Raw genomic sequence first — 27,232 nt, 5'->3', positions numbered from 1 at the left:
TGCTTTGTCTCAGCACATCTCCTCCTCATCTCCAACTATCACTGACTATCTATCCTCCTGTTGCTCTGAGAGCTTTGTGACTCCTCTTCCTTCCTCTCTCCTGCTGTGTCATTTTCTCAACTCCTATTTTCTTCCTTATTCATTTGTTTCTTCACACTGTTACATTTTCTCACTGCCTCACACACTCTCTCCTTTTTTCCCCCCAGCTGTCACTCCCTGCACACAATGGGCCAGGAGTACTACGAGGGGAGTGAGTATCTTTCCAACATGCCAGCTGAGGCTGAGAGGACTGATGAGTTAGAGTATGAGGTAGGACATCATCCTGTTTCTTCCTGTCACTTTTATTATTCACACTTGATATCCACCCAGCGTGACAGTCTATAATAGACCTTTCCTTGGCATAAGAGCCGATCTACTCGTAAGAGACTCCCCAGGGTTGTCCCCGTGGGTCTTTCTTGACAGATGATGGGTCACAGTCCTGACCTATGACCTATGATCACAGCATGGTATATAAACAGTGGGGGTTAATTCATGCAGTTGCCCTTGGATGCCGACACCACTGTTGCATTTTTTTTTAATTTGGCCTTTTTAAAATAGTTATAGGATTCCTGTATTAAGAGGTCTGTTGTTCCAGATATCCAAATAATTTAGTTCAGGCATGTCGCTGTTGTTGATTTTCTTGGTTTATTTTATGGTTTATTAATTGGTTTATTGCAATATTCTACATTAATGATACGATTATCAAGCGGCTACAGCCAGACTGAATGGACATGGCAAGGAGGCTAAGGCTCAACAGGATGGCTGCAGGCATGGTGTTGATTAAGTCCCTGTTGTTTGTATATAAAAGTCCAACTGGATACAAATGAACCCTCTAAAAACTAATTCAGCAGTGTAGGTGTTTATTTAGCCCTAGAGTTTGTTCTCTGAGCTGAGAAGATTCCATATCTGCCCCAAAACAATATAACAAGCACTGGCAAGCGTCCATGTCATTCAGAATCATAATGTTACTTCATTTTGTGATATATTATAGAATCACTCACATTGCTGATTCTATATTGTGAGACGACTGATGATATCAACACTATGTTTCATCTAACATACAGTACATGAGACACAGATTTTTAAACATGGCCTGCCAAAAAAAAAAAAAGCCCTGGCTTCAAGATTTCTTCATTTCCGTAGCCTATTTGAGAGGAGACGGTCTGCTTCCCGAGTTTTGAGTGATATATGATCAGAACCTTGATGTCGTTATTTCATTTGAATTTGTTTGAATGCTTTTCCCCTCCGAGCGTGAGCTCCTGCTTTTCCTCACAGATTTATGCATCCACTCGTGTCTCCTGCTGCTTTCATTAAGGCAGGGTAAATAAATTATGCACTGATGTACACAGCTCATTTCTATTAACTAATCCTATTACATTGTGCATTCTCCTTTTTATTTCATGCTAGATAAACATTTCGCCATTTACCGTGTCAGAAGGAATATTTTTGCAGAAGGAGAAGAAGAGAGAGAGAGAGAGCAGTCCATTTAACACAAAGTAGAATATTTCAAGAAAATCTCTGTTTAGGCAAAGGGGTTTGTCATTGAAAAAAGGTTTAACACGGTCACTTAAAAGTTGACCATTGAAAGAAAGTGTAGAATTTTCCATTTTCAGGCTCTCCTGTGGCCTGATAAGTATCTTTTCCTCTTACCTTCCCATCCTTGACCTTTTCTTTACATTACCACTCTGCAAATACACACTTATTTTGACAGCCACCAGCGCAATTTTGACGGTGAGCAGTCAACTTATCCAATCTCTCCAACACTCCTCTCATCGTCTCTTTGCTTTCCTGAGCCTTGGAATCATCTAGAAAATGAAATCATAGGGAGCGAGACGCAACAGGAGTAAGAACGTTCGGCGAAGAGACTTTGTAAAAGAAGATCAGATGATGCTTTCACATTTGAGACCACTGAGGGAATAATACAATACATGTATTACACTGCAACCCCTGGAGAAGGAAACACATTGTATGAGGAATTTCCTCTTAAAGGCTGAACGGCAGGTGTTTGCAGCTGATAGTGTGGCCGCCAATGCTGTTTACGCTTTGTGTTTTGTCTCAGTACCTGAAATGCACTGACTTTTATTCAAATGAAAAGATTTGTGAACTATCTGTAATCCAAATTAATAGCGAATCATTGTCGAATAGAACAATATCACTAATTGGTTGATACTGGTTTGTTTTTTATCGCATGCCAGTGTTATTGTAGCAGACACAATGCCGTTGCATCTATTATATTTTTCTAAAGGTTTGTTTTGATTATTGAAAGACAAAAGCATGATGACTGACTGCTTTAGGTGATCATCAAACTAAATAGGAGAAATTCCCAATGCAACATTTTTTAGCAGTGCATAGAGCCTTTTGGTCTTCATAGAATTATTTGCAGCGCCGTTCTCGGGTCAGTAGCCCGGCACTTGGAGAAGCGTTCAATTAAAGATCTGAGAGCATATCTGCTGCAGTGCATCAAAAAAAGAGAGAGAGAGAGCCTGACAATATAGTTGCCTTCCTTTTTGGCTTACAGCTCTGGGGGATAATTAGCTGTGCAGACCCCTGGGTTTGTGACGGACTACTACTGTTTGATGAATACAGACAGAGAAGGAGGAAGAAGTCAAAGTGACCTCTGGCTGTACATGCAGCAGAGGGCTCACTCTGATAGCTTTACATGGCCCTTTGCTTTGTATGGAATATACTTGTATTAAGAAGCCTGTACCAAATACAGTTTCTGCACAGTGAAATTCATCCTACTTCACCAGGGCTCCCCTAGTCAGCGGTCCATATGGCACAGCAATGTGCTCGCAAATTGAAAATATCCACAAGCCATATTGTAGGAAAGATTCCACAAACAGGTCTTTCTGTTTGTTTGAAATCCATTCATTCTTCTCCCTCAATTATGTTAAACTGAACTCCTACTCATCATATACTTTCAGGTTGTGTGTTTGAGAGATGTGTTCAAGCTGACAGTGTGATTTTGTACAATATAGTATATAGTAGTATCAAGAATGCAGTAAAAAATGCTGGAAACAGACATGTAACCTGCAGCAGAAACAGACAGCTCATATCTTCAGCAGTGCTATAAGTACGTGTCTGGGCTTTTTCCCTGTCTAAACATTATTATAAATAGTATGCTCCTGTCACATCAGCTTGCGATATTACACCTCTTGAAAAACTGAACGACTTCCCAAGCACTTCCTGTTTACACAGTATATATCAAGCAATCGCAGACGAACAAGTCTGGCCAACCCTTGAGTGTGACTAAGTTCTGAATTGTATCTCGAGTGAATCTTTTCCTTGAGCCCTGTTGTGTTCATGTTTCACGCTAATTTGTGTTTTCAACATTTCTTTTGTATTTGATTTTGTATTTTTGATTTTGTTCAGTAAACCCCACCGCGGTGAACCTCAAACCTCTCCCAGATCCTGTGTGTTCCAGTTCCATAGATATTGAAACTAATGGTTTCTGACATTGCTATAATTTCTTCTCATGAGATGCATTGGATTTCGCAAAGAACATTCACTCCGATGCGTGATTAAACGTTACAAGGTCAAACTGTAAAAATTGTGAAATTGATTGCAGTTTCACATGGCCTGTCAATCAAATATGAAATGTTCCCTGGCGAAGTTGCCAGTTATTGTTAGTGATGCCCGGATTTTAATCAAGCTCATTCTCCACTGTGGAGCAGCCAATGAATTTTTCATCTGTGCAGCAATTATGGATCGAATATATAAATGCTTAATAGCATAACTACAGTTTATTTACAAAGTAATCATTAATATTGGAAGCTCACCAAGAAATATCCTTCCATACTATCACTGAAGGAAAAACACAACTTATAGATGGTTCATACATTGTTATAGAATTTTATAAGGTTGCATTACTGTATTATTGCTTGCATTTAATAGTTATTGATGCAAATATGACATTAAATGATATTCAGGATAATGTCTTTTCACCTCGTAGGAAGTGGAGCTGTGCCGCCAGAACAGTCAGGAGAAGCTCGGCCTCACTCTCTGCTACAGGACAGATGATGAAGATGATGTTGCCATCTACGTGTCAGAGGTGAGCTTCATCTTTTTGATGCCAATTCAGTCATTTAACGTTTATCTCCTGCCTAACACACAACTCTAAACCAAGCTATGCCTCTCTTTGCATTTTAGCATATTATGTGATTCAGGATTAACCCCTTAAGGGTCTCGTCTTGTTATTAAGTTATTTATCTTAAAGCATATTCTCCAGTAACTATGAATTATTCAGTAACTAAACTGAAATTAATATTACGCATTGAGGAATGTACTCCTGTCAGATCCGAAGAGTTTAAGGGGTTAATGGTAGTTTTGGGGCCTAACACAGACATATTATATAGTATATATTATAAATGGTTGTGCAGTAAGTAATACGGTATTTCTACAGCATTCTACCGTGACGGATTGCATATCTTTGCACAAAACAAAACAAAAATCCCAACACAGTTCTGCTATTTTTTTTTTAACTCCTGGTAATAACGCTGTTCATTAAATATTTATGAAATCTGATGCATATCACAGCAAGAGAGCATGTTGTTTTTCACTCTTTGAGGATTTTCTGTGATGTTGACAAAGAAAAATATGCCTCTGATTATTATTCCTATTCTGGAGTCATTGGGGGAGCATGTAAATGAGAGAAAGCAACCGCTGCAAATAGGACTTAATCAAAAGTCATATCTGAGTCTGATGCTCCACTAAGTGCCTTTGACTGATAGAAATGACTGGATTGTGCTTTATTTATTCTAAATGTGCACCAGATTTCATGACAGAGTGACATGGTGATATTGTATACTGTAAAACAATGGACTATAATTTACTGGCAACAGGCATCAATACACAACTGTAAACATATTCTCAGTAAAAGTACTATAATACTGTATATTACATAGTATTTAATGTCGCACAATGACGAACATTTGGTTGATGCTTTAAAAAACAACTTACACCCGAGCTGACGGTTGAGGGAATTTGAGCCTGTTTTGGTTTTGCCCATGTTCAGCATTGAATTTCTCAATCCACTTTGGTGTTAAATAGCTCAAATGAAAGTAAACACTTTAAAAATTTATAGCTTTTCTTAACTATTTCTGTTTTTTAACTAGCCTGCAAGGAGCAATATTTTCTTCAGGATATTTCTTCAGAGTAAATGTTGATATCAAACCCATTTCTATTCTCTGTGATGCACCAAGTCCTTGTTCATGACCATCTGCAAATTGAAGGTGTTATTTTCAACCACAAAATCCTGTGTAACGTTATCTGAAAGGTTAAAAAATGTCTCGCACTGTAAGCCAAGTGTCCTGATTTTAATCTAATTTTATAACAGACTTCTAGCATATAATAATTTATTTGTTAATACTGTATAAAGATATCCAGAGAGCCAGTGTACTGGAAAAATTGGTTTAAGGACGAAACCATAGCAGCCTGGCAGTGATGGGATTTGAACACATGATCTTCTGAGCTGCAACTAAAAACCCTAATCAATGAGCAACCACAACGAGCTCAGCTTAATATATTTATGTAGTTTACAGTTACAGTGCAATATGTATGCAATATCTCTTCTACAGTCCTTTATCATCAACCCTGTTGCCAATAAATTACTGTCAATCCTTTACAGTATATGGAATAAAAGTTACGTTTTATACAAAACCATGCAAACTGTGTTTCTAGCATTGGTTGTACAGAATAGCATCCTTCAAAATGCTTTCAGTTAAACACTTCAAGAAAACAGTCTAGGATGTGGGCAGATATGTGCAGAGAGTCTTCTAACCTTGTGACCTTAGAGGAGCTGTATTCAAAGTTCAAAAGATATGGCAGTAAATCCGCAGGAATTTATTTATTTTTTCATATTCAGTATTCTAAACATGGTGGCCTGGTTAGATTATTGAAATGACTTGCATGCAGTTCATGACTTGCCAAGTTTTTCTTGTGTAGAACTGTGTGAACTGTCTCACAGGAGAGCTGATGTTCAAATCCTTAACCACACATTGAGCAAACACTGATTGTTTGAGCAAAGGCATATATCCAATATAGCTGGGACTGGGACCAAACCCAAATATTATTCGACCCAAGCCATAAAATGCAATGTGAGACACATTTCAGTGTAATATTGCCACAGATGATCCTCAAGGTTCTCATTGGAAACAACTAAATTTGTCTTTATAACATCGAACGCTTTGCTGCTTCTCTCTATTTTCTGCGCTAGAATTTATAATAAATACCAATATGCACAAAGTTTGTATAAACACATCACCTAATGTATTTAACTCCCGACATAGCCCGAGATGAAAAACGAATAAAAAGATAAAAAGCGACCAGGTTACGGTGCCTTGTGGAACGATTGTGGGGTTTAAGAACAGATGAGACTGAAGAGAATGACAGACTGTTTTTTATTTGTGATTAATTCAACCGATTAAATCGTGTCAACTGAAATCTGAGCAAACAAATATCTTTATAAAGATATAAACAGAGAGCCTTTTGCATTGCCATGTATGACGGCGTTCATATCGTGTAGTTCTGACTTGTGAATTTGTTGACTTCAGGTTTTTTTCAGCCAAAAGAAGGCAGGAAATATTTTGAGGAAAACACATGTTGCCTTTACATACCTCTACCCACCAGAAAATAATAACAAGTGCTCTGAATTTCTGTATCAAGAGACAAGTATCATTTATGCTGTTAGCATGGAGCCGTCCTGTCCACACACACACACACACACACACACCAGGGATTTTGTGGTACATGACAAGTGGTCTGCTTTTTTTCTTCTTCTTCTTCTTTTTCATGCCTGCAAGAATATTTGCTAGCAATATTTGGCATCTGTGCAGAAATATCCAACATCCTTTACTATAAGCTCATTTCAGCTCCAGTGTGTAGAGTGCAAATTCTTATTTACCACAATGCAGATGCAGATTTTAGGCTTTTAATAATTGGTTTGTCCACAAGAATCAGTGGTAAAACATAAGTTAAGTAGCATTTATTTGTCTCATATTAGTGCACAGTGAAATCCTTTCCTCGCATATCCCATCATTGAACGGTTGTGGTCAGAGCACAGGGTCAGCCATGATGCAACACCTATAGAGCATGGGAGATTGGGGGCCTTGCCCAAGGGCCCAATGGTGGCAGCTTGGTGGTGCCAGGGATTGAACCCTGATGAACAACCCAGAGCATTAACCACTTGAGCTGCCACAGTACAGGAATAATCATGCAGTGGATTATGGCATGAATTAATACTTGCTTAAATATGAACTAATGATAAGTCAAGGCATGTACTAATCACGAACTAATGAAGAGTTCATGAATGAACCTTAACTGTGTGAGTATAAGGAATTCATGTGTGAACAACCTTAATCCACATAATGTACATGTTAGTATTCATAACATTGCTAGTTATGAATTAAGACATAGGACTAAACTAAACTAATCAAACCTGATGTATTTGAAAGAATATGAATTAAGCATGCATCATTTCAAATTGTTTAGATAATTTGCCATTTGCAGTTACTTTCATAATTTATATTTATCCTCTTTATCAAACGTAGAAAGACACATGATATAATGATAAACACCAGTAATTTTTGCCTCTTCAAATCTAGTACTAGTACATGCTCTGGGTGTTTGAGCCCTGGGGCTCTTCTCCTTTACTCACAATAGTTAACAATTTGAAGTTATAGAGCATGTTTGATTTAGTTCACCTCTATGTGCTAAATAAATACATTAACAAACATACTAACGTACTTAAGGTGGTTGTTATTCATGCATGAATTCAGAAGACTCGCAGTGTAGCTAAGATTAACTCTTTGTTAGTTCATATTTATATAAGAAATGTATGATTATTTATATACTGTTATTGTAAAGTGTTACCGAATCAGTTTTGCTATCATAACAAAAGTCTCTCTCCGGTTATCATGGAATACATGTGTAAGATTTGTTCGAGAGGCTTTTTCTCACACTTGTTAGCGCCAAAGCCACTCTCCTCTGTTCTGCCAAACTTACCCTTTGATTCATTTGAAGTTGCATCAGAGCTTCAATGTGCTCTAAGAGATACTCGCTCTGAATATAGATATGTCGGAGCCAGTCAGTGGTTACAGGCTTATTAAAATCTTCACTCCATAAAATTGAAGACTGCAGATCTGTGGCCTGCTCTATGTACCATATTATAGCTGCTCTTGATGTACAGCCTTTGCTCACAAGGTTGTAAAACTGGAAAGCCAGATCCCAGTAACTGTATTTTAATGCATTTTATAATAAAAGGATAGTCACGTAGAAGACGGCTAATTTACAATTTACGAATTATTCATTTGTTAGAATAATACAAGAATAAAAGCTGTAGTAGTCATAAGGTACAGTAGAACTAAGCGTGATTTGCAGTAACTAGTCACTATGATTCTGCACTGTGATAAATCTTTAGGTCAGAGCTTTTGGACGAGATAGCGTTTATAGACTCTCTAGATGACTATCTACAAGACAGAATGCTACAACTGTGAGCAATACAGATCAGCACTACATATCAGCGGTATCTCTTAAAGGCAGGATGGCCGTGTCAGTACGAGCACACACACTGTGGCAGGTCATCTCTCTAAAGAGCTGCGACTCTGAGAAGGCCTGGATGTATTATAAAGATAAAACACTCCAGTTGTCAGTCATCTCTTGAGAAGCGTCGTGATTGGATAGAGTGAAACAAATGAGGCAAGACATGGATTGAATGGATTAGCCACTGAAAGATGGGCCTGCCCCCTTGCTTAGTATCATTAGTGACAGAGGATCTATGGGATGGATAAACTGGAGAACCAGTCAAGCCTTTATAGCAGGGGAAACTTGAGTTTAATGTGTATTAATGTTCACACACATTGCCTTTCTACGACCCATAGGCAGAATAACTTCACTGGTCATGTTTCCAAGCCTGTAATGCAGTCATGTTCAGATTTTCCTCTTTATTATTTGTGTCTTCAGAAAGCAATTTAGAAGTTTACAGGATATTTAGTAGTAGGTATATGTGGTGATCTGGGAAAAACATTACACGTCTTACATGACGAATTTCTGCCAGAAAAAGTAGAAAAATTGGACAAAATAAAAATTTTGTGTAAACGTACATATTTGGAGTCTAATTATCTTTCACTTAAATGATATAGAGATGTTTTTATTTTACTTTCTATTCTTCCTTGCAAAGATTTGGTAATGAGGCAGTTTAACATAAACATTGTGGATAATCAGGCAGCCTAAAAACATTTTTTCTCACACAGATCATGAAGATCATGGTTATTGTATAGTAAATAACTTGGCTATGGTAAGTTTTTCAGTCCAGAAAAAGCCTGTAGTTTACAGAAATATATATATATATTTTACATTGAAAGCACTTCCTGATGACCCTCCCCAGTTTCTCTGGGTTTGGGACCAGCACTGGGAGTGCACTGTCTTGAGCAACCCCAAATCAGTCAGTTCTCTATCTGGGAATTGAACCCAGACTGTGGTGATGAACAAGCAGAAGCCTAACCACTAGTCCACCAGGGACCTTCTGGAGTGTTCAGATATATTTCAGAGAAAATGTCAAACGTTCACTATGTGAACCATGTTTTTGGTGATGAACCTGCAAAGTTTTCTGGCCTTTATGTTAGACACATCACCAGTAAAGATGCACATCATAAACTATTGTAAATATTTGTTTCTGTTTTTTAGCAAATGTAGATGAATCTTGAAGCTGCTTAAGAGATGGATTTAAGTCACTATTTTTATTTCAAAGCACAAGCTGTTTGAATAAATGTTTGAATGTAGTATTTCCCCTTAATGTCAGATCGAGTTTCTGATGGGTTGGTGAAGGTGAACTTGTTCTGTGCAACAAACGTCTGATCACATATGAGGAACTTTAACTGTCTGAAGTATAAGCAGAATTCTATACTCTCGATAATCTCCACATAGAGTTACGACATCTGGTGCAGATTTCCGAACGCTTCATTTAACGTCCTTTTTAGCAATTTGTAGCTTTGCTTTTAACTTCTTAAGATTTTTAACTGTTATTTCTGTCTTGTGGGTAACTCTCAAAGGTCATGTACATGTGGTTATGTTTTTAAAGACATCTTTAAGACATTATGCCTACATCTTAGAAAGTGTTTATGGATTTGTTCAACAGCTTCTTCATGATTGACTGAAAAATCCTTCTCTACTCTGGTCTTTCAACGTCTGCCAGGTTGTTTGCTAGCGCATAGCTCAGCGGCTTGTTGTTTTGTGTCAGCATTCAAACCACTTGCGTCTGATTGATTTATTGTGATTTTTCACTCGCAATATGGCACGCATTACTGTCACTCACACTTTGTTCTTCACCTTGAGAGACAACAACAATAGACTGCAAAAATAAGAGTGCTGGAAAATTAACTCCCAGTGACTTATGCGATGCATGTCTATTCATTCTCAACGATGCTTTCTTCCACTCTTCCTTAGATTGGACCTAATAGCATTGCAGCCCGTGATGGTCGTATCCGGGAAGGGGATCGTATCTTGCAGGTAAAGTTACTTCTCAATCCTCATTATACACTCATGAGGAGCTCTTTCCTCCAGCAGGGCAGCCATCGTCTCGCAGTTAGAGGGCTCTTTCATTTTTAATGGTTGCACATTAAGTCTGCATGTAACCCTCTTGGTGTAGGAGTCAGCAAAGACAGCCCACAGGGGGAGCACACACTTTTGAATCCTACTTTAGTAAAGCTTAGAAGAAGTCCTTCAGGGAGAGAGAGGAAGAGCGTCAGAGTATTTATTAGATGCTGATACATTTCCAAAGTTTTCCAAATGGTCTTTACAGGATCATTACTTGGGGTCTTTTTTTTTGTGTGTGTGTGTGTGTGAGTGTGTGTACACCCTGGGCAGGGATGGGATCTCCCTGGCATCATTAGCCAGGAGCAGTGTTGCTGTGCTGGTCACACGAAGTGTTAATGTCTCCCTGTGGAGCATTTTCGAGTGGGTTATTACAGGCTCTCTGGAGGTTCTCTACTTCACGAGTAGATATTTTTGGATATAACCACAGATTCAGAACGGCAATTCTTAATCCATTTTCTGCTGATCCCAAGGAAAATATGAGGTTATTGGCTATTTAGGATGTTCCAGTGACCTTAACTGTTAATCTTTTATTTGGCTCACTGAAAAAAAATCACTATAAAAGGAGCTGGGCTGCCAGTTGCATTTTTCAATATTTTTAGTGTGGAAAATAAATATTGCAATAAAATATATGAATAGTGTTATTGTAAGAAAAGTAATTTTCTCATTGGAACATTTTGACCAGAACCTTCTTGAGACACAAAAAGAAACAGCAAAAGCTGTCGTGCTTGTCCTGACCTGACCAAGCCTGTTTGGCATTCATAGAAATTCACAACAACTGCCTCGAGGCTGGCACATGAGTCTGTGTCAGGCTAGTGTGTGTGGGTGGATGCACATGCTTATAAATGTGTGCTTCTTTGTAAATGAATACCTGGTCATGTGTGTGCGAGTGTGTCGGCAAGTGATTGGTGCAGGTTCGCAGGGGTAGAAACTGTTATCCCAGCCATGACTGCACTATTACTCATCTTGGAAAAAGATGGACGCTGGCTGTCACAGGGCACTTAATTGTGTGGCTGGGTGGATGCAGGCAGGAAGCACTCACGAACGTCTCCTGAGCGTTTTCCTCCATATGCAACAAGGAAACATGACCTCCTAAATATCATTTACTCCTAGCACTTACAACAAGAAAAGAAAGCTTTTGAAAGAGTGTGGTAACGTTTGTTAATGACTCTCTGCATCAACGCTTTCAAACCAGTTCCTTCTCACTGGTTTTCTAAAAAGACTTTAAAGGAGCATTAGGCAAGAGTTATTAAAAATTGTAAGATTAGGTCATTCGAAGTTAAGTAGGTGGAGCTGAATAAGAGTTGAATAGTTTTTTTTTTTTACGTCAGGAACACTTTCAAGCACATTTCAAATGATTGAAATCCAAGATATAACCATGGAAAAGTCTAGAAATCTACCAATTCATGCGGCTTTCCTGTTTTTATTTGTAATAGAAATAAAAAAAGAAAGTCTAATAGATTTATTATCGAATGCAGGCCATTGAAACAATCCCCTTCAACAGTAATTACCCATTCATGGAAAAGAGCTGCCAATATTTATTCAGGCTTTACTGTATTTCTTTGATCAAAGAATATTTTTGTCTCTTCACATGGGATTTATCAGGCTGCCAGTTTTAACACTGAGATGGGGCATAGTGAAGGGAAATTAGGGAGTGTCTATTAAATGAATGAGTCACATATCCCAATACAAACAAACATTAATGCAATTTTTCAAACAGGTTTTCTTAGCCACATAATACCATAATGCCATATTTGTGCTAGTTAGACTACCGCACCTTTAAAACCATTCCAACATTCCAAATGTACAATCACATCTGGATAATACTTAGGCCTTGGGATTTTTTTTCTCTTTTTTTGCAAATATTAGGTCATACCATATTGATAAGGGGGTGGATGTGGTCGCTCAGTGGTTAAGGTGTTGGCCACCTGATCGGCAGGTTATGAGTTTGAATCCCAGGTCCACCAAGCTGGACCCCTGAGCAAGGCCTTTAACCCTCAATTGTGTGTGTATATACATATATAAAAAAGAGAGATAAATTGTAAGTTGCTCTGAAGAAGTGTGTCTGGCCATGTAAATAATCAAAATATTTTAAAAACAGGTATGGGTGTGTTAATGCAGACAGTATAAGACTGTAGGCTGTAGTTATGATTAAAATGTAGTGAATTATCAGACCAATAAGCCACTTTAAATATTTTAAATGCATATATTATATATAAAAAAGTTTTATAGACTTTTGTCAGTATGAGTTTGCTAGTTGTGTGTGTGTGTGTGTGTGTGTGTGGATGATTTACTATAGGTATTCTTTATTCATTGCAATGCAAGCTATCCAAGACCATTAAAATATAACTGCACTGGTTTAATAGTGCATTGCTAAAATCTACAATATCATCTAATGTTACCTTGTAAATATTACAGCGTGTTTGACATTGGGTTCATGATTTCTAAATTTATTACCGGCTTTAGAACGGTCTGATGTGCAGTTTTGATTTAGTTTACACAGAGTAGTTCACAGAACTACAGAGAAGTACACAGAGTACACTGTTCAAAATGTTCCCTTCTTTGTTTATTGTGTTTCTTTCCTTCTATACAGAGGAAAATGCCTCATGCGTAAGGTGATTATAGTGTCTTTCGGTCAGACTGAGAGTGATCTTGGCTATCACTGTGTTTCCTCCGCAGATAAATGGTCAGGATGTGCAGAACCGAGAAGAAGCGGTGGCTCTGCTGTCTTGTGAGGACACTAGAAACATTGTACTGCTTGTAGCCAGACCAGAGATGCAGGTGGGGACATGCACACACGCACACACACACACACACACACACACTTGAGCACTTGAATCCCTTCACACCAACAGGGAAATAATAGCAGCAAAAAGCAAGAATTATACACCATTAGATACCATAATAGCCTCGTTTGATGTAGCCTCAGACTCTTAAAGGTGTTTCCTGCAGCACTCAACAGAGCATTAAAAAGCTTGGCATTTAATTTTATTTCTGCCAGTAAACATGCCAGAGTACAGGGTGTGTCCTGCCCTCACTTCATGCTGATGACCAACACGTTCAACCGGTCATGTTTTATTTTTTTTGCTTTGTCGGTGTAATTGACTTCCAGCAGTCACCCATAAAAAAATAATAGCATACTAATGCTGTATGAATTTAATCCTTTGACCAAGTTGAACAGCCCTGACACACCAGAGCAGCGGAGCTCATCCCACCATTAATGGACTCTCTTCTCCAGCTCCCTGTAATTAAATGCATCTCTGATAATAAATTTGAATCCATAAATATGGATCATGCTTTATGGGCACGCACCAGACAAAGAGCTGATGTAAGAAATTAAAGGAGAGGGTCAGAAGGCCATCGTGCTGTATATTGACCATCTGATATGAGAGGCTGCTTCATTAAATACCACACGCAAAGTTTATTATCCTGGAGCAATCTAATGAGCTTTGCAAAATTTGATAACATGTGCAGGCTTGTTTTACAGTACAAGACCATGAACTGCCCATCACAATTCAGTGGACCAAAATGAAAGCAATTTCCATTTTTTTCATACTGGTAATAAGGTTCAAATGATGCTCTGTTTTGTTCCTTTGTCTATGTTATAGTACTCGACCATATCCGGTTTATGTAACAAAGCAAATCTCTCTATCTGATGTCTGCAGCTGGAGGAGGCCTGGTTGGATGATGAGCACACAGAGTTTTTAGAAGAACTCAAAATGGAAATGTTGGAAGAACAAAGAAGAGAGGAGGAAGAGATGGAGAGGGCAGCCCGGGAAGAGGAAGAGAAGGTTGGTTGTGGAATATTAATGAATATTATACATGGGTGGTGACGTTTGGGCATGTTATTTCAAGGGGTCTTTTTTATTTGGCTGAATACACAGGTAGCCTCGGTCATCACTGAAAAAAGTTCATGCTTGGATTACAAACAGCAGGCTGAGTTTAAAACAGAGGCAGGTGCAGTCTAGGCAAACAACAGAGCACAGGTACAAGAAAACTAGCAATGCGGGAGGCTAAGAAGTAGGAACTGAGGAACGGGGTCTAAAATTGGAATCGCCCCTGCAAGATGAAGACAGGCAAGTAAACACACACATGGTAATGGCATATAATAAAGCCAGTAACCCAGAAAATGTGGAAACAGTGAACGGGGGGAGAAAAAAAGAACGAAAATCAGAGCCAAATATAAAGGTTTTATATATATATAAAAAAAATCACTGCTTTATTCATGGCTCATGAGGGGAAACAGCAGGTGACACACAGATCACAGGGCAGTACAGGTGTTGGTGCTGCAACCTTGGAAACACCATATAACACTGTCTTCTCAGTGGGTGAAGGGATTGAGTCCTTTGAACTGATATATAGAGCAAGGTCTGGGGCAGAAACTGGGTCAAGACAAAGACAGAATTGGGTACAGACGGAGAGACACTGCAGCTGCATCAAGGGCTGAAACTGAAGCTCAGTCAAGGGATGAAATGTGACATGAGTCACGGGCTGGAACTGGGACTGCGGCACACAGACTGAGAGATGAAGAGATGGAGTCAGTGTCTGGGACTGAGTTTGGGGAAGGAGAGAAGTTTGAGACTTAGTGAAGAGCAGTGGCAGAGACCGAGACACTGAAACATGTATAAGATCAAGGCTAAAGACATGGATGTGATCAGTGACAGGAGGTAAGACAGATATTTTAGCAGAAAGCTGTGACCAAGACTGAAGCCAAGGCATGATCTTTGAGTGAACCTGCAGCTGGGAAGATAATGTCTACAAAAAGTAAACTTTTTAAGGCATTTTCACACTTGTCCTGAGTATTTCATAACAGTTCATTGCTGTTATTAATTCTGGGCTTGTTTGGTTGAAGGCATCACTATTGAAGGCATGTTAATGCAGAACCCGTTTGTTTCTGCACTGTTAATCTGTTGGATAGTTTTTACATCTGCTGTGTGCAGAATCTTGAAAATGAAGCAAAGCATGAAATTATGACTCTGTTTTATCTGCAGACGGCAACATGCCTTTCTGTACAACTGCAAAACTAAAATGGAAATGAACATGACAAGATTAACATTATTTACTTGGATCATCGTTTGAACAGAACCAGAAGCTCACTTGAAAGAAAATCCTGCCCACCGTTTTTAGGAGGACCAGAGATCAGCTCCCTAACCAAGGTTTAAAACCTCCAGGTACAAAAGGACTAAAATTTGGAGAGAAAATAAAAACCACCCCTAGCCCTTATCTTTTCTCTCTTGTTGATGTTTTGATCTGAGCCCTTTTACAACCTGGATCTACGGCTGTAAATTCACAAGCTCTAGCAATAAAATCCACAAAGCCATCATCATTGGGTACTTTGGAGTTTCACCACATATTGAAATAGAGGAAACATTGAAAGAGTGGCCCAGCACAACCTTTAGAAAACCTGTCATTATTTCTGGCAAACGACAATGGAAGGTCTTCCGAAACAAAAGGAAGCTGTTGACAAAAGAGGATAAGCAACAAAAAAGGCGCACACACACACACACACACACACACACACAAATGTCACATTTGCAAAAAAAAAAAGAAAAATGTTGCTGCCATTCCTGGCTCTCAACCAAGAGCTCTACATGCAGCCTAAGCTGGTATGCTGCATCCATGTGACTTTTGTAACATATTGCATATATGCAACATATTGCAAGAAAATGCATGGATGATTAGGAAAAATTAGCTGTTTATGCATTTTGTGGCATTTGCCAGATGAAAAATGCTGTGAAAATCAATAAACAATTAACTTTGAGGAATTTGCAGGTTAGAATTAATAGAATACTACTACAAGCAGACCTTTTTAAATAAAATATTGTATTCTCTTTTCAGGTTAGGAAAGCAGAGCAGGAGGATGTGATGGGCAGCAGTGCTTGCTGCTCCTCCAGCCAGGAGAGGAGTTGTGCTGCTGGACCCATGCACACTGGGGCTGATAGCTCTGAGCAGAGTGTTCTGGCCCAGCTCCAGAAGAGACTCTCCCGGTGTCTGAGGCAGCGACGGGAAGGCCAAGACTCAGCAAGGGAAGAGGAGGGACGTTCTGAAGGCGAGTGCTATCAGCAGCTGCTGCAGCTAAAGTGCCAAATTCGCAACAGCGGCGAGTACGACCTGTTCTATAGCCGCAGCAGCACCATTGAGTGCAGCCTGACTGAACAGGGCGGGAGCAGCGGTATGGAGCGCGAGCTGCGTCTCCTCAATGAGGAACTGCGTAGCATTGAGCTGGAGTGCCAGAGCATCATGCAGGCACAGCAGCTCCGCAAAAGAGAACTGCAGCAAGACGGATCTGCCAAAGAGCAAGGGAAGCAGAGTCCTCACCGAGGAAAGCTGGCCCACATAAGTGAACGTCCAGAGAAGTCGGACAAGGACAGCTCTAGTGCTTATAACACGGCAGAGAGCTCACGGAGCACACCGCTGCTCATGGACCGTTCACCAGAACATTCTGTGCAGAGACTAGTCAGCCTGACCAATCAGAAAAACCTGAGGAGCACTATGCTTGTGGGACGTGGCTCCGCCCCCTGTCCCCCTGTAAGAAGGGCTCCGAGTGGCAGCCCCGACCACAGCAACCCCTCTGAATCGGAGCAGACACCCCCAGCAGAGGAAGAGAGCTTACCAAGGAAAGAGAGAACGTTAAGATCACGCATCCCCTACCTCTCCTCCCGGCACCAGCACGCAGATATCCCTGCCCACGCCACACACTACCAGAGCTACATGCAGCTAATTCAGCAGAGTTCGGCTGTAGAATACGCACAATGTCAGCTCAGTCTTCCTGCGCAGCCCTCTGAGCCAAAACTTGAGTGGAAGGTAAAGGTGCGCAGCGACGGTACACGCTACATTACCAAGCGCCCAGTTCGGGACCGGCTGCTGCGTGAGCGAGCACTTAAGATCAAAGAGGAACGCAGCGGCGGTATGACCACGGACGATGACACCATGAGTGAGATGAAGATGGGCCGCTACTGGAGCAAGGAAGAGCGCAAGCAGCAGTTGCTGAGGGCCAAGGAGCAGCGGCGACGGCGTGAATTCATGCAGCGCTGCCGGCTCGAGAGTCTGAAAGAGTGCCCGCAGAGCAGTGGCGAGGGCCGCAAAGAGCTCAGCATCATCGAACTTAGTCAACGGAAGATGATGAAGAAGCGCAACAAGAAGATCCTGGACAACTGGATGACCATTCAGGAGCTAATGACGCATGGAGCAAAAGCACCCGAAGGGGCCAAAGTTCACAATGCCTTCCTTTCAGTTACAACTGTATAGAGAGCCACTCTGACTCAAACTCTACCCCATGTGGTATGATCTACTTTTGCCTCGTTCAATGTGGCGATTTTTATGAGAGGAAAAAGAAGTATTTTTCTCACTTTGTTATGAATGAACATTTTGTAAACAGTCTATCGACAGGTTCATCACATTTGTAATGGGATTTTTCTTTTTCACAGTTTTTGAGGGTTTTCATGACACCTGCAGTGAGAAACTCTTTGGTGCAAAAATTCCAAAGTGCTAATTTGTGTTAAAAGCTGCTCTTTTTTTAGTATTTGCTGCATCCTTACCTCTGTTATGTACTCATATACAGATTTCTGTTCATTGGAAAATAAACTGCCATGTAATTACGGTATCAGCTTTTCATTTTTTGTTTCCGTGCTGGTTTCATTGTTTCAGCTGGAACTTGAATGGAAATTCAACATGATAAGACGCACCTATAGACACAAAATGCAGCATTTCTCTGGAAAACTTCACTCAGACAGTTACACTGTAAGAGTCTGACCAAACCAGCCACCAGCAACAGGCCAATACCAGCAGACACATGGTAGCTACTCTGGACAAACATGATTTCACATGATTGATCGTCAGTCGATTTTCCAGTCCAGTCAGCACCCTGAACTGAATTGTTTCCTCAAGGGCTTAATAATTAGTTGATCAGGTGAATCCCAGGTGTTACAAACAAAACACTGTGCAAAGCCCCGTGAAATAAGAAGGTGAACCAGGAAATGAATGACTGTAAAGTCTGTATTTACCTTCAAAAACATTCGAGTTAAAATAATATACTCAGTTTATGAAGGTATATACCGACAGATTTTTATTTACAATAGAAATTGGATTAAAACGTGCGAAAATATGGATTAAAAGGTGTGATATCAAGCATCTGTACAAGTGAATAGGAATGTTATGGCAAAATGCTATGATTATGTTACTTCCAACACAGTGGCCTTTATATATGTGAGGAAACACAGAGCAGGATCAGTTATGTAGCATAGTTTCTCAGAAACTTAACTACAGGCATACAAAAACTCTGGACTTTACTGCAAATCCATCATTAAAATGCCTTTTTTTTTAAAAGAAGCTATGTAAATGTAGAAATGTACATTTCTGTAACTGTACTGACTAAATGTTAATTGTCTTATTTCAAGTAATATGTAGTGGGCTTTCCTGGCCAGGTGAATGTGTGGTCATTGTGATACCTTGAAATAAATTGTTGTTTTTTTTTTCTTTTTCTAATAAAAACAATCTCTATGCCCCTCTGTTGTTTTCCTGTTGCAATCTAATGAGGGTAATTAGTAGTTAGTTACTTGTTCATCAGCATGTTAAATTAGGCTTAATTGAATACTAGGTAATTACTTTCTACGCCATGTATTAGGTATTTATGCTCCTTTTCGAGGCGAGAACACAACTTTTTGACTTTGACTTGTACTTTCATTCTAGCATTTCATTTAAAATGGGTCACATTGGTTGCTAGGCTCCATTTTATATTTCCGCCATGGCCCCTTAATGTTTGAAGCATAAATAACAGAAGAGCGGAGATTCCTTCCACTTTATGGAGAGGTTAATGAATCCCATTCTGTTTTGTCTAAACGCCCTCTCTAGCTCGTGATCCTCCGTTTTTTTTACTCAACAGAATCACAATTAAAATCATCTTCCCCAACTCAGTGGTTTCGTTGCATAATTCACGTCTAAGCAGGCGCCATTAAAATGCCGTCTGAGCACCCCATTGCTACGTGGGTTACTCAGATTCGCGAGGAGCAGCGTGTACATCAGCTAATTAAGTTCAACCAGGGATGGCTGCAAGACTCACTCAGGTATAATTAAACCAGATCCGGTGACAGTGCTGACATTTGTCAGAGCCATCTAACGAATCAAATAGCAGGACTGACAGAAATGTCAAACTGATAGCGGCACTCGCCTCCTCCCCAGGCTTCACCACGCTGTCCTGCATGGCCACTGCTCGCGTTTCTGAAGCTTTGTTGATAACCTTTAGAATTCCCTGGACAGAGCAGACTACAAATTCCCTTCCATTACGCAGTGGAACGGTAGCTCACCTTCAAGCAATGCTTAGAGGAGGCTTTAATGCACAAAGAGGCTGTCACTTTCCCAGCAGCATGAAAGCTCTTCTCTGGACATGTGGAAGAGTAACAAAGCCATTGATGCTTGGGATAATGTAGCCATTGTCATTTTTTGTATATTTATGGTGCTTGTGATCTTTGATATGGTAATTGAAGGGCCACACTAATGGGCTTCCCTGCAGCAGAGATGGTAGGTGTGTGCTGAGATGGAGGTAATTTTATTTTGTCAGCCACTCAGAGATGATGTCTTTATCAGGCTGAGAGGTAGAGTGTGTATTTTCTGAAAGAGACGCTGTCTTAAAAAAAGCCAACGCACAACATTACTTAGAGCCATTTGCTGCACTTCTGCTAGGCTTGCAGCAGAGATTCAAAAAATTCTGAATATAAATACTGGTTTATATCCAAGCTCACATTTATTACGGTTACACCGAGATGCTTTTAACTCCTAATCTTTCAACTGTTAAGCCGTGGCGTCAAGCAGAAAAATAAAACAATGCCGCCTTTTTGGGATATGAAGAGGGTAATACATTTTTATCACTTTTAAACCTCTAGAGTCAACACATTTCAGAGTCGCTGACAGATTTTATGAAATGCTTCGTCTCACTAGGAATTTGAAAGTAAAATGCATTTAGTTTGACTGGGCCGTGTTTTATTTGTCGTTAGTTGTTTCCATAACACGAAAGCAGAGCATGAAAAATTTAAATTTGCCCCAAAAAATCTGTGAATATTTCAGCACATGATTAAAATGATAATTAAACCACATTATTCACCAAACCTCCATTTGGAGTGCAAACTCGTCTCTACAATGTATTATTGAATAGAATTCATGAAAGCAATAATTAGCTGGGGTTTTTTTGTTGCTGTTGTTGCATGATGCATTCCTTTCTTGCACAGATTTCAGAAATATGATCTAGACTCATTTACCTCAGGATTTAACTGAACTTATAAAGCAATGGACATTTTAATCTTAATTTGGAGTTAATGAATTATTCAGATTATGAGGCAGGATTTATTTTCACTCCATCCTGAATTTGTTTCTTGATTTGTCTCAAACAAAAAGCATTAAAAAAAAAAAAAAATCATGAAGGAGATCATAAAGGTCTTGTTAATTAAGTTAATTAAGTATTAATTAAAGGCTCCTTTTTTTCCTCTCAAATACAGATCGGTGATCTTACTCTGTAGGATGTTACGCCTCCGTCTGCTGATGCTGACCTTGTCACTTTGTGATAGTTATTCATCAAAAGGTCATGCGTGCCTCACTAAATATTCATAGTTCTTGATTTCTCCCATCATTTGAGTGGAGACTAAAGAAAAAGTGGCTGTGAACAGACTTTTCTCTCATGCCGAAGCTAGACTCGGGGCCCTTAACTCATATTTATACCTTAGTATGAAGGGAGGCAGATGTGATAATGATGTGCTTTAAATAGAGTAGAAACCTGAGGGATTCTCATCAATCTCTTCAAAATAAATATTTTCATGTGTAAATTATGTTAAGGAAGCAAAAGCTATGTTTTTAACGAGCCCAGATGTCTGCACATCCCACCACCTGCTCATGAGCATCTCCAGATTTTTTATTTTTTTCACATCCGAATGTTGACACCACCACATTCCAGCATACTCATTAAAATGACTAAGGTTCAAAGAAAAGAATAAGGAAAATACCCCCCAGTAGTCATACAGAGTTTGATTTTGTGTTAGGTTTTAAAACTCACTTACACTACAGTAGCTAATTAACTGTGCTGCACTAGAATGTTCCACGCCGTGAGCATGCCGCATTCCCCGCTAAAGATAAAGCTGGAAACTACAAAAGGGAAACTGGTACACAAAGTCTATTGAAATTTTTCTCTTGTTGAAGGAGGAAAAGGACAAAAAAAGTGCCTTGGCAGCAACTTTGTCGTTTCTTTTAAGCAGGCATGCGGCCCAAAGAAGACCGAGAATAGGATTAAAGTAATTTAGCTAAGTGGAAGAATGATCTAATGCAAGAATTTATTATGATACTGAAAATCTAATAAAGGAAGTCAACCCTTAAAAAAAACAGGCTTTAAAATGCATGATTCAGTAAATGTGTGAGCTTAGAATAATTGGATTAAATTTAATGTGGTCACTAAGCTTTTCTTATATAACAGCAACAACTTGTCTTTGTTGGATTTCATAATCAAGGTGGGTGATTTTACCCCCCCCACACACACACACACAAATAGATAGATAGATAGATAGATAGATAGATAGATAGATAGATAGATAGATAGATAGATAGATAGATAGATAGATAGATAGATAGATAGATAGATAAATAAATAAATAAATAAATAAATAAAACACAAATAAATAAATGTTCCCAAGCATATTTCCCAAAATGCAGCCTCAACAAAAAAATATTCCAACTAAATTTGAAAACGCTTGTTTTGTTCGGATTGCAATTCTTCTCGCTGTGCACAAACGCGACATTTTAGTGTAAAAATAAAAAAAAAATACAAGGAAAGGCACCTGATACTCAGTTTAAAATTCTGGATTATTCATTATATTGTTGAGACTGGCCATAGATTTTGCTTAGTATGGAAATATTTTAACGAATATATTTTAATAGGTTAACGCTTAGTCAAAGACCCAAGCATGATAATGAGGTCTCCTGATTTACAAACCTGAATTAAAGAGGACACTCCACATGCACAAACCTAAGGAAATAATGGATTGTAATCTTGTATTTGTATATAGTTCAAGTTCTTCAACCAGTGCCAACAAAACAACAAAAGAATTATATACCATATGCTTATGCTCTAGAATATCACTCATGTATTGATGGAGTATGTTTATTTTTGCTAATTTCTATCAAATGTCCCACGCTTTGAAATGCTTTCAACAACATAAGTTGTCCTATAACCCTTCACCAATGCAGAGGACATGAAAAGATTACATTTTCAGCTCTGTGGTATAATAAAAACAGAGGCCCTGTGGAAAAAAAATCAATTAAAGCTAAAAGCTATAACAGTGATTTTATTTTTAGTTTTAATTACATTCACATTGCCTGTTATGTTGTACAATCAGTTTTTCTGTATTGCTTTTGAAGCTAATGTTCTCGTGTTTTTCCATCTTAAATGTGTATTTGACAAATCATAAAACTGGGATAGCACCAAATTATGTAGCAATATTGATACATGCTAATTGCGTCATGATTTCCGAGGCAGGTCATGAAATTTCCTGCAACAGATCATTAATCTGGAATGATACTGCGGTGGCTCATTGAAGAAGGAGAAAAAAATAGAAAATAAAAAAAATTAGTAGAAATGTATATCAAATAATGGAAATGTTATCTAATTTCTCATTATGGGATTATTATATAACAAATATAAGAGCATTACGCTTATTCTGTGACACATTTCAAGCTTAAATTGTTTTATTCTTTAGCACTGGAGTGCTAAATGCTGCCAATATTTTTATCTGCTACAAATATCTGGAAGTAGGTTTAGTAATATTATATTTGTTCACTGCAAGCAACTTTTACTTTTCGATTCAATTCAATTTGAATTATTATATAGTGCTTTTAACAAGTGATATTGTCTCAAAGCAGCTTTATAGAAATATAAAAATTCTAAATGAAAATGACAAAGTTTGAAATTTATTTAGAAGGAGTTGGTCCACACTTCTTACACCTGTAAGAATGAGCAACTCACAACTTATCTTATTTCATAGAATTGAGGGTTAAAGGCCTTGCTCAGGGGCCCAGCAGTGGCAGCATGGTGGACCCTGGGATTCAAACTCACAACCTTCCAATCAGTACTCCAACCAGCTTAACCACTAAGCTACCACTTCCACACATGTAACAACTTCCATTTATCTGGGAAGGCTTTCCACTAGATGTTGGAGCATGGCTGAGGGGATTTGTGTTCATTCAGCTTCAAGAGCATTCGTGAGATCAGACACTGACGTTGGATGAAGAGATCTGGGGTTCAGTCTGGGGTTCAGGTCATCTCTAAGGTGTTCGGTGAGGTTGAGGTCAGAGATCTGTGCAGGACACTCGAGTTCTTCTACTGAAAGTTAACAAATTATGTATTCATAGTGTAGTGGGAGTCTTGAGAAAATAGCACACTGCAAGAGTAAATAAGGTTACAGTTTTGTTGTACTGCTGCACAACAGGACTCACCAGTCTCCCAGAAATCTCAGAGAGGAAGGGCTTCGATCATTCATTACACTTAGTTTTTATAGACATCTTTCTAAACCAGACATTTTAAAAAATCTCCTAATAAGGTAACAAAAACATTGGCTACTTACTTTTGTTTTTCTCAGCTAATCATACTTTTATTTTTTTCTTTCTTCATTCCCAAACTAGCAGCTGACCTTGGTTAGCGGCACCCTCTGTTCTGACCGTGGCACAACAAGTCTACATTCTACTTTCTCAATACATCAGTTATACAACATTTTAAACTTTTCCATCACAATACCATGAGGGCACCAAAGACCTTAATGAAGAAGAAGTTCTTGCACGAGTGTAGCAGTGACAAAATACATGAAGTACACTATATTGCCAAAAGTTTCAGGACATCTGCCTTTACATGTACATAAATGTAATATGCAGTTGGCCCACCCTTTACCACTAGAACAGCTTCATCTCTTCTGGGAAGGCTTTCCACAAGATTTAGGAATGTGTTTTATGGGAATTTTTGACCATTCCTCTAGAAGCGCATTTCTGAAGTCAGGCACTGATGTTGGACGAAAAGGTCTGGCTCACAGTCTCTGCTCTAATTCATATCAAAGATGTTCTATCAGGTTGAGGTCAGGACTCTGTGCAGGCCAGTCAAGTTCCTCCACACCAAACACACTCATCCATCTCCTTATGGACCTTGCTTTGAAGAGACTGAACAAGCTGGTTAGGAGAGTCAGTTCTGTCCTGGACTGCCCACTGGACCTGTTGGAGGAGGTGGGTGAGAGGAGGATGTTAGCCAAGATCTATTATGAACAACACTTCTTACCCCCTGTATGGGACTGTGGAGATCCTGTGTAGCTCCTTCAGCAGCAGACTGCTACAACCCGAGTGTAGGAAGGAGCACTACCGGAGGTCATTCATACCAGCGGCTGTCAGACATTACAGTGATGTTCAAATGTGCAATATTTTATAATTTTATTTATTTTATAATTTTTATATTTTATCATTTTATATATTCTTACTTTCTTTTATTATTTGTATTGTGCAATATTTTTTTGTCATTTTAAATTTCTTTCTTTCTTTCTTTCTGTTAAAAAAAAAGTTAAATACTGTACTTGCACGTTAACTGTCTGTTGAACTGTTCTGACAATTGAATTTTCCCACTGTGGGATCAATAAAGTTTTATTTTATCTTATCTTATCTTTGTGCACTGGTGAGCAGTCATGTTGGAACAGGAAGTGGCCATCCTCAAACTGTTTCCACAAAATTGGGAGCAAGAAATTATCTAAAATGTCTTGGTATGCTGAAGCATTAAGAGTTCCTTTCACTGGAACTAAGGGGCGGAGCCCAACACCTGAACAACAACACCTGAATTCGACGGTTTTGGAGGGGTGTCCCAAAACTTTTGGCAATATAGTGTACTTTGGATTCATCAGCTTCAAAAAGAACCCAGATAAACTCTTTCTGATGCGTACCAGGGAGTGGAATCTGGGTTGAGGGTTGAGGTTTAATTCCAATGAAGGGAAATTATTTTCAGGATGTAATACTACAACCTAGGGAAGGCTCAAATAGGTCCAAAGGTCAAAAATCTATAGCACAGTTTTGCTAAGATATCATTTTTTTGTAATGAAAAATTTGAAAGATTCCGTCCTAAAGCATTACATACAAATATCTGTGGACCAAGTATAAAAGGAGTTCCATCTGAACAATACGTGGATGTTATTTCATAGTAATATGATTCTAACCCAGATATTCGACTTCCAATAAGGGTCTCAGAGATATATTCACAGCCTACCAAGCATTATTACTGATTTTGTCAACAAGTAATGACAACAAGGACATTCCACTGAGGATGTATTTGTGTGAAATGTTTATATATTCAAATAAAAAATACATTTCAGATGACTTTATAATCTCATTAGAAGGGAAGAGGGATGATATCATTGGATGACACTGGTTAATATTCATCCAGGAACGCACATGTCATTACCTTTTAAAGTGCTCTTTTTTAATGTTTTGGATTGCAACCAAATGGTAAATTTTAATCTTTCTTCCAAAGCCAAAATCCAGAGCAGCAATAATATTTTGAATGCTGTAAGATTTGGGGGTGATACAGCACAGTCAGGATTATTACCTGCACACCATATAACCCAGCTAGACATTGTTGAGATCTTTTATTCCTGTCAGTAGGATTTCCATATTTTAGAAGTAGATGTCTGATCTGAATATTATAATAGGACTCCCCTACACTTTTCCCATCAGTCCTCCACTGCTTCTCTCTTCTTTCAAACAGCCGCCAAGAGTTTTCGCTTTTAAACAAGCGTGCTGAATAGAAGGTTAGTGTTTCCATGCACTGTATGCTGCAATAGTGATGTATTCTGTATGAGCTTGCTCTACTTTAGACAATTTTTCAAATAGATTTAATGCTTGTGTATGAGTCGACTCTTTGAAACAACTGGTTTACATGACTTTCGGGACCTGATTCATATTTCTTAAGAGCTGTAATAGATCCTGTAACCTGTTTTGCTAAGATTTCTACAGTATATTATTTAGAATAATAAGAAGTATTCACGGTTCTGTAATAGTGCTAATAGCAGTTATGCAATTGTAACTGATTCTGAAAGCTGTTCGGTACAATAAAACGCTACAGAGAGCAGATTTTAGTGAGGATTTAAGGATCTTTGTGCGACTGAGGCTGCACGAGACTCCGACCGCATTGCTGCTTGTTATAATGACATGTGCAGTGAAGTGTATGAGGAGCTGAATATCAGTATAAATGAACCGGATTCTTTTTAAGACTCTCTAATTTTATGAAACTTAAGCACAGACACAGCAGGAGAATAATATTATTACAGGAGTGCTTGCTGTATTCTTCAGTGCACATATGTGTTTCAACTCAAGGTTGCCTCAGGGAGTTTTTCCTTGGCACTTTAAGGCTCAAAATTAATGATCTAAATCTACATCCAGATTTCTGTAGAGGTGCTTTAACAACAACAATGTATATTGTTAAAAGTGCTATAAAAATGAATAAAAAGAAAAGTAAATGAAATATTTAGCATCTTGTTTCACAATTGTCCAATATACACTGTTCAGGCATAACATTATGAGCACTGACATGTGAAGTGGCATGGCACCTGCT

The 27,232-nt window shown here is 38.9% G+C and overlaps 1 protein-coding gene across 1 annotated transcript in view; it reads left to right on the top strand.

Moving 5' to 3' along the window:
• pdzrn4 (PDZ domain containing ring finger 4) overlaps positions 1-19,125 on the top strand; it is a 52,780-nt gene extending 33,655 nt beyond the window's left edge. Inside the window, exons 3-8 of the mRNA XM_058407412.1 lie at positions 207-309; positions 3,992-4,090; positions 10,480-10,542; positions 13,306-13,407; positions 14,292-14,417; positions 16,465-19,125. Coding sequence (XP_058263395.1) covers positions 207-309; positions 3,992-4,090; positions 10,480-10,542; positions 13,306-13,407; positions 14,292-14,417; positions 16,465-17,874 — 1,903 coding nt within the window. The 3' untranslated portion in view covers positions 17,875-19,125. The remainder of the gene's footprint in view (positions 1-206; positions 310-3,991; positions 4,091-10,479; positions 10,543-13,305; positions 13,408-14,291; positions 14,418-16,464) is intronic.
• Positions 19,126-27,232: the final 8,107 nt, after the last annotated feature.

The sequence above is a fragment of the Hemibagrus wyckioides genome, linkage group LG14 (genome assembly GCF_019097595.1).
Source record: "Hemibagrus wyckioides isolate EC202008001 linkage group LG14, SWU_Hwy_1.0, whole genome shotgun sequence".
NCBI lineage: Eukaryota > Metazoa > Chordata > Actinopteri > Siluriformes > Bagridae > Hemibagrus > Hemibagrus wyckioides.
This window is presented reverse-complemented; position numbering and strand designations above follow the sequence as displayed.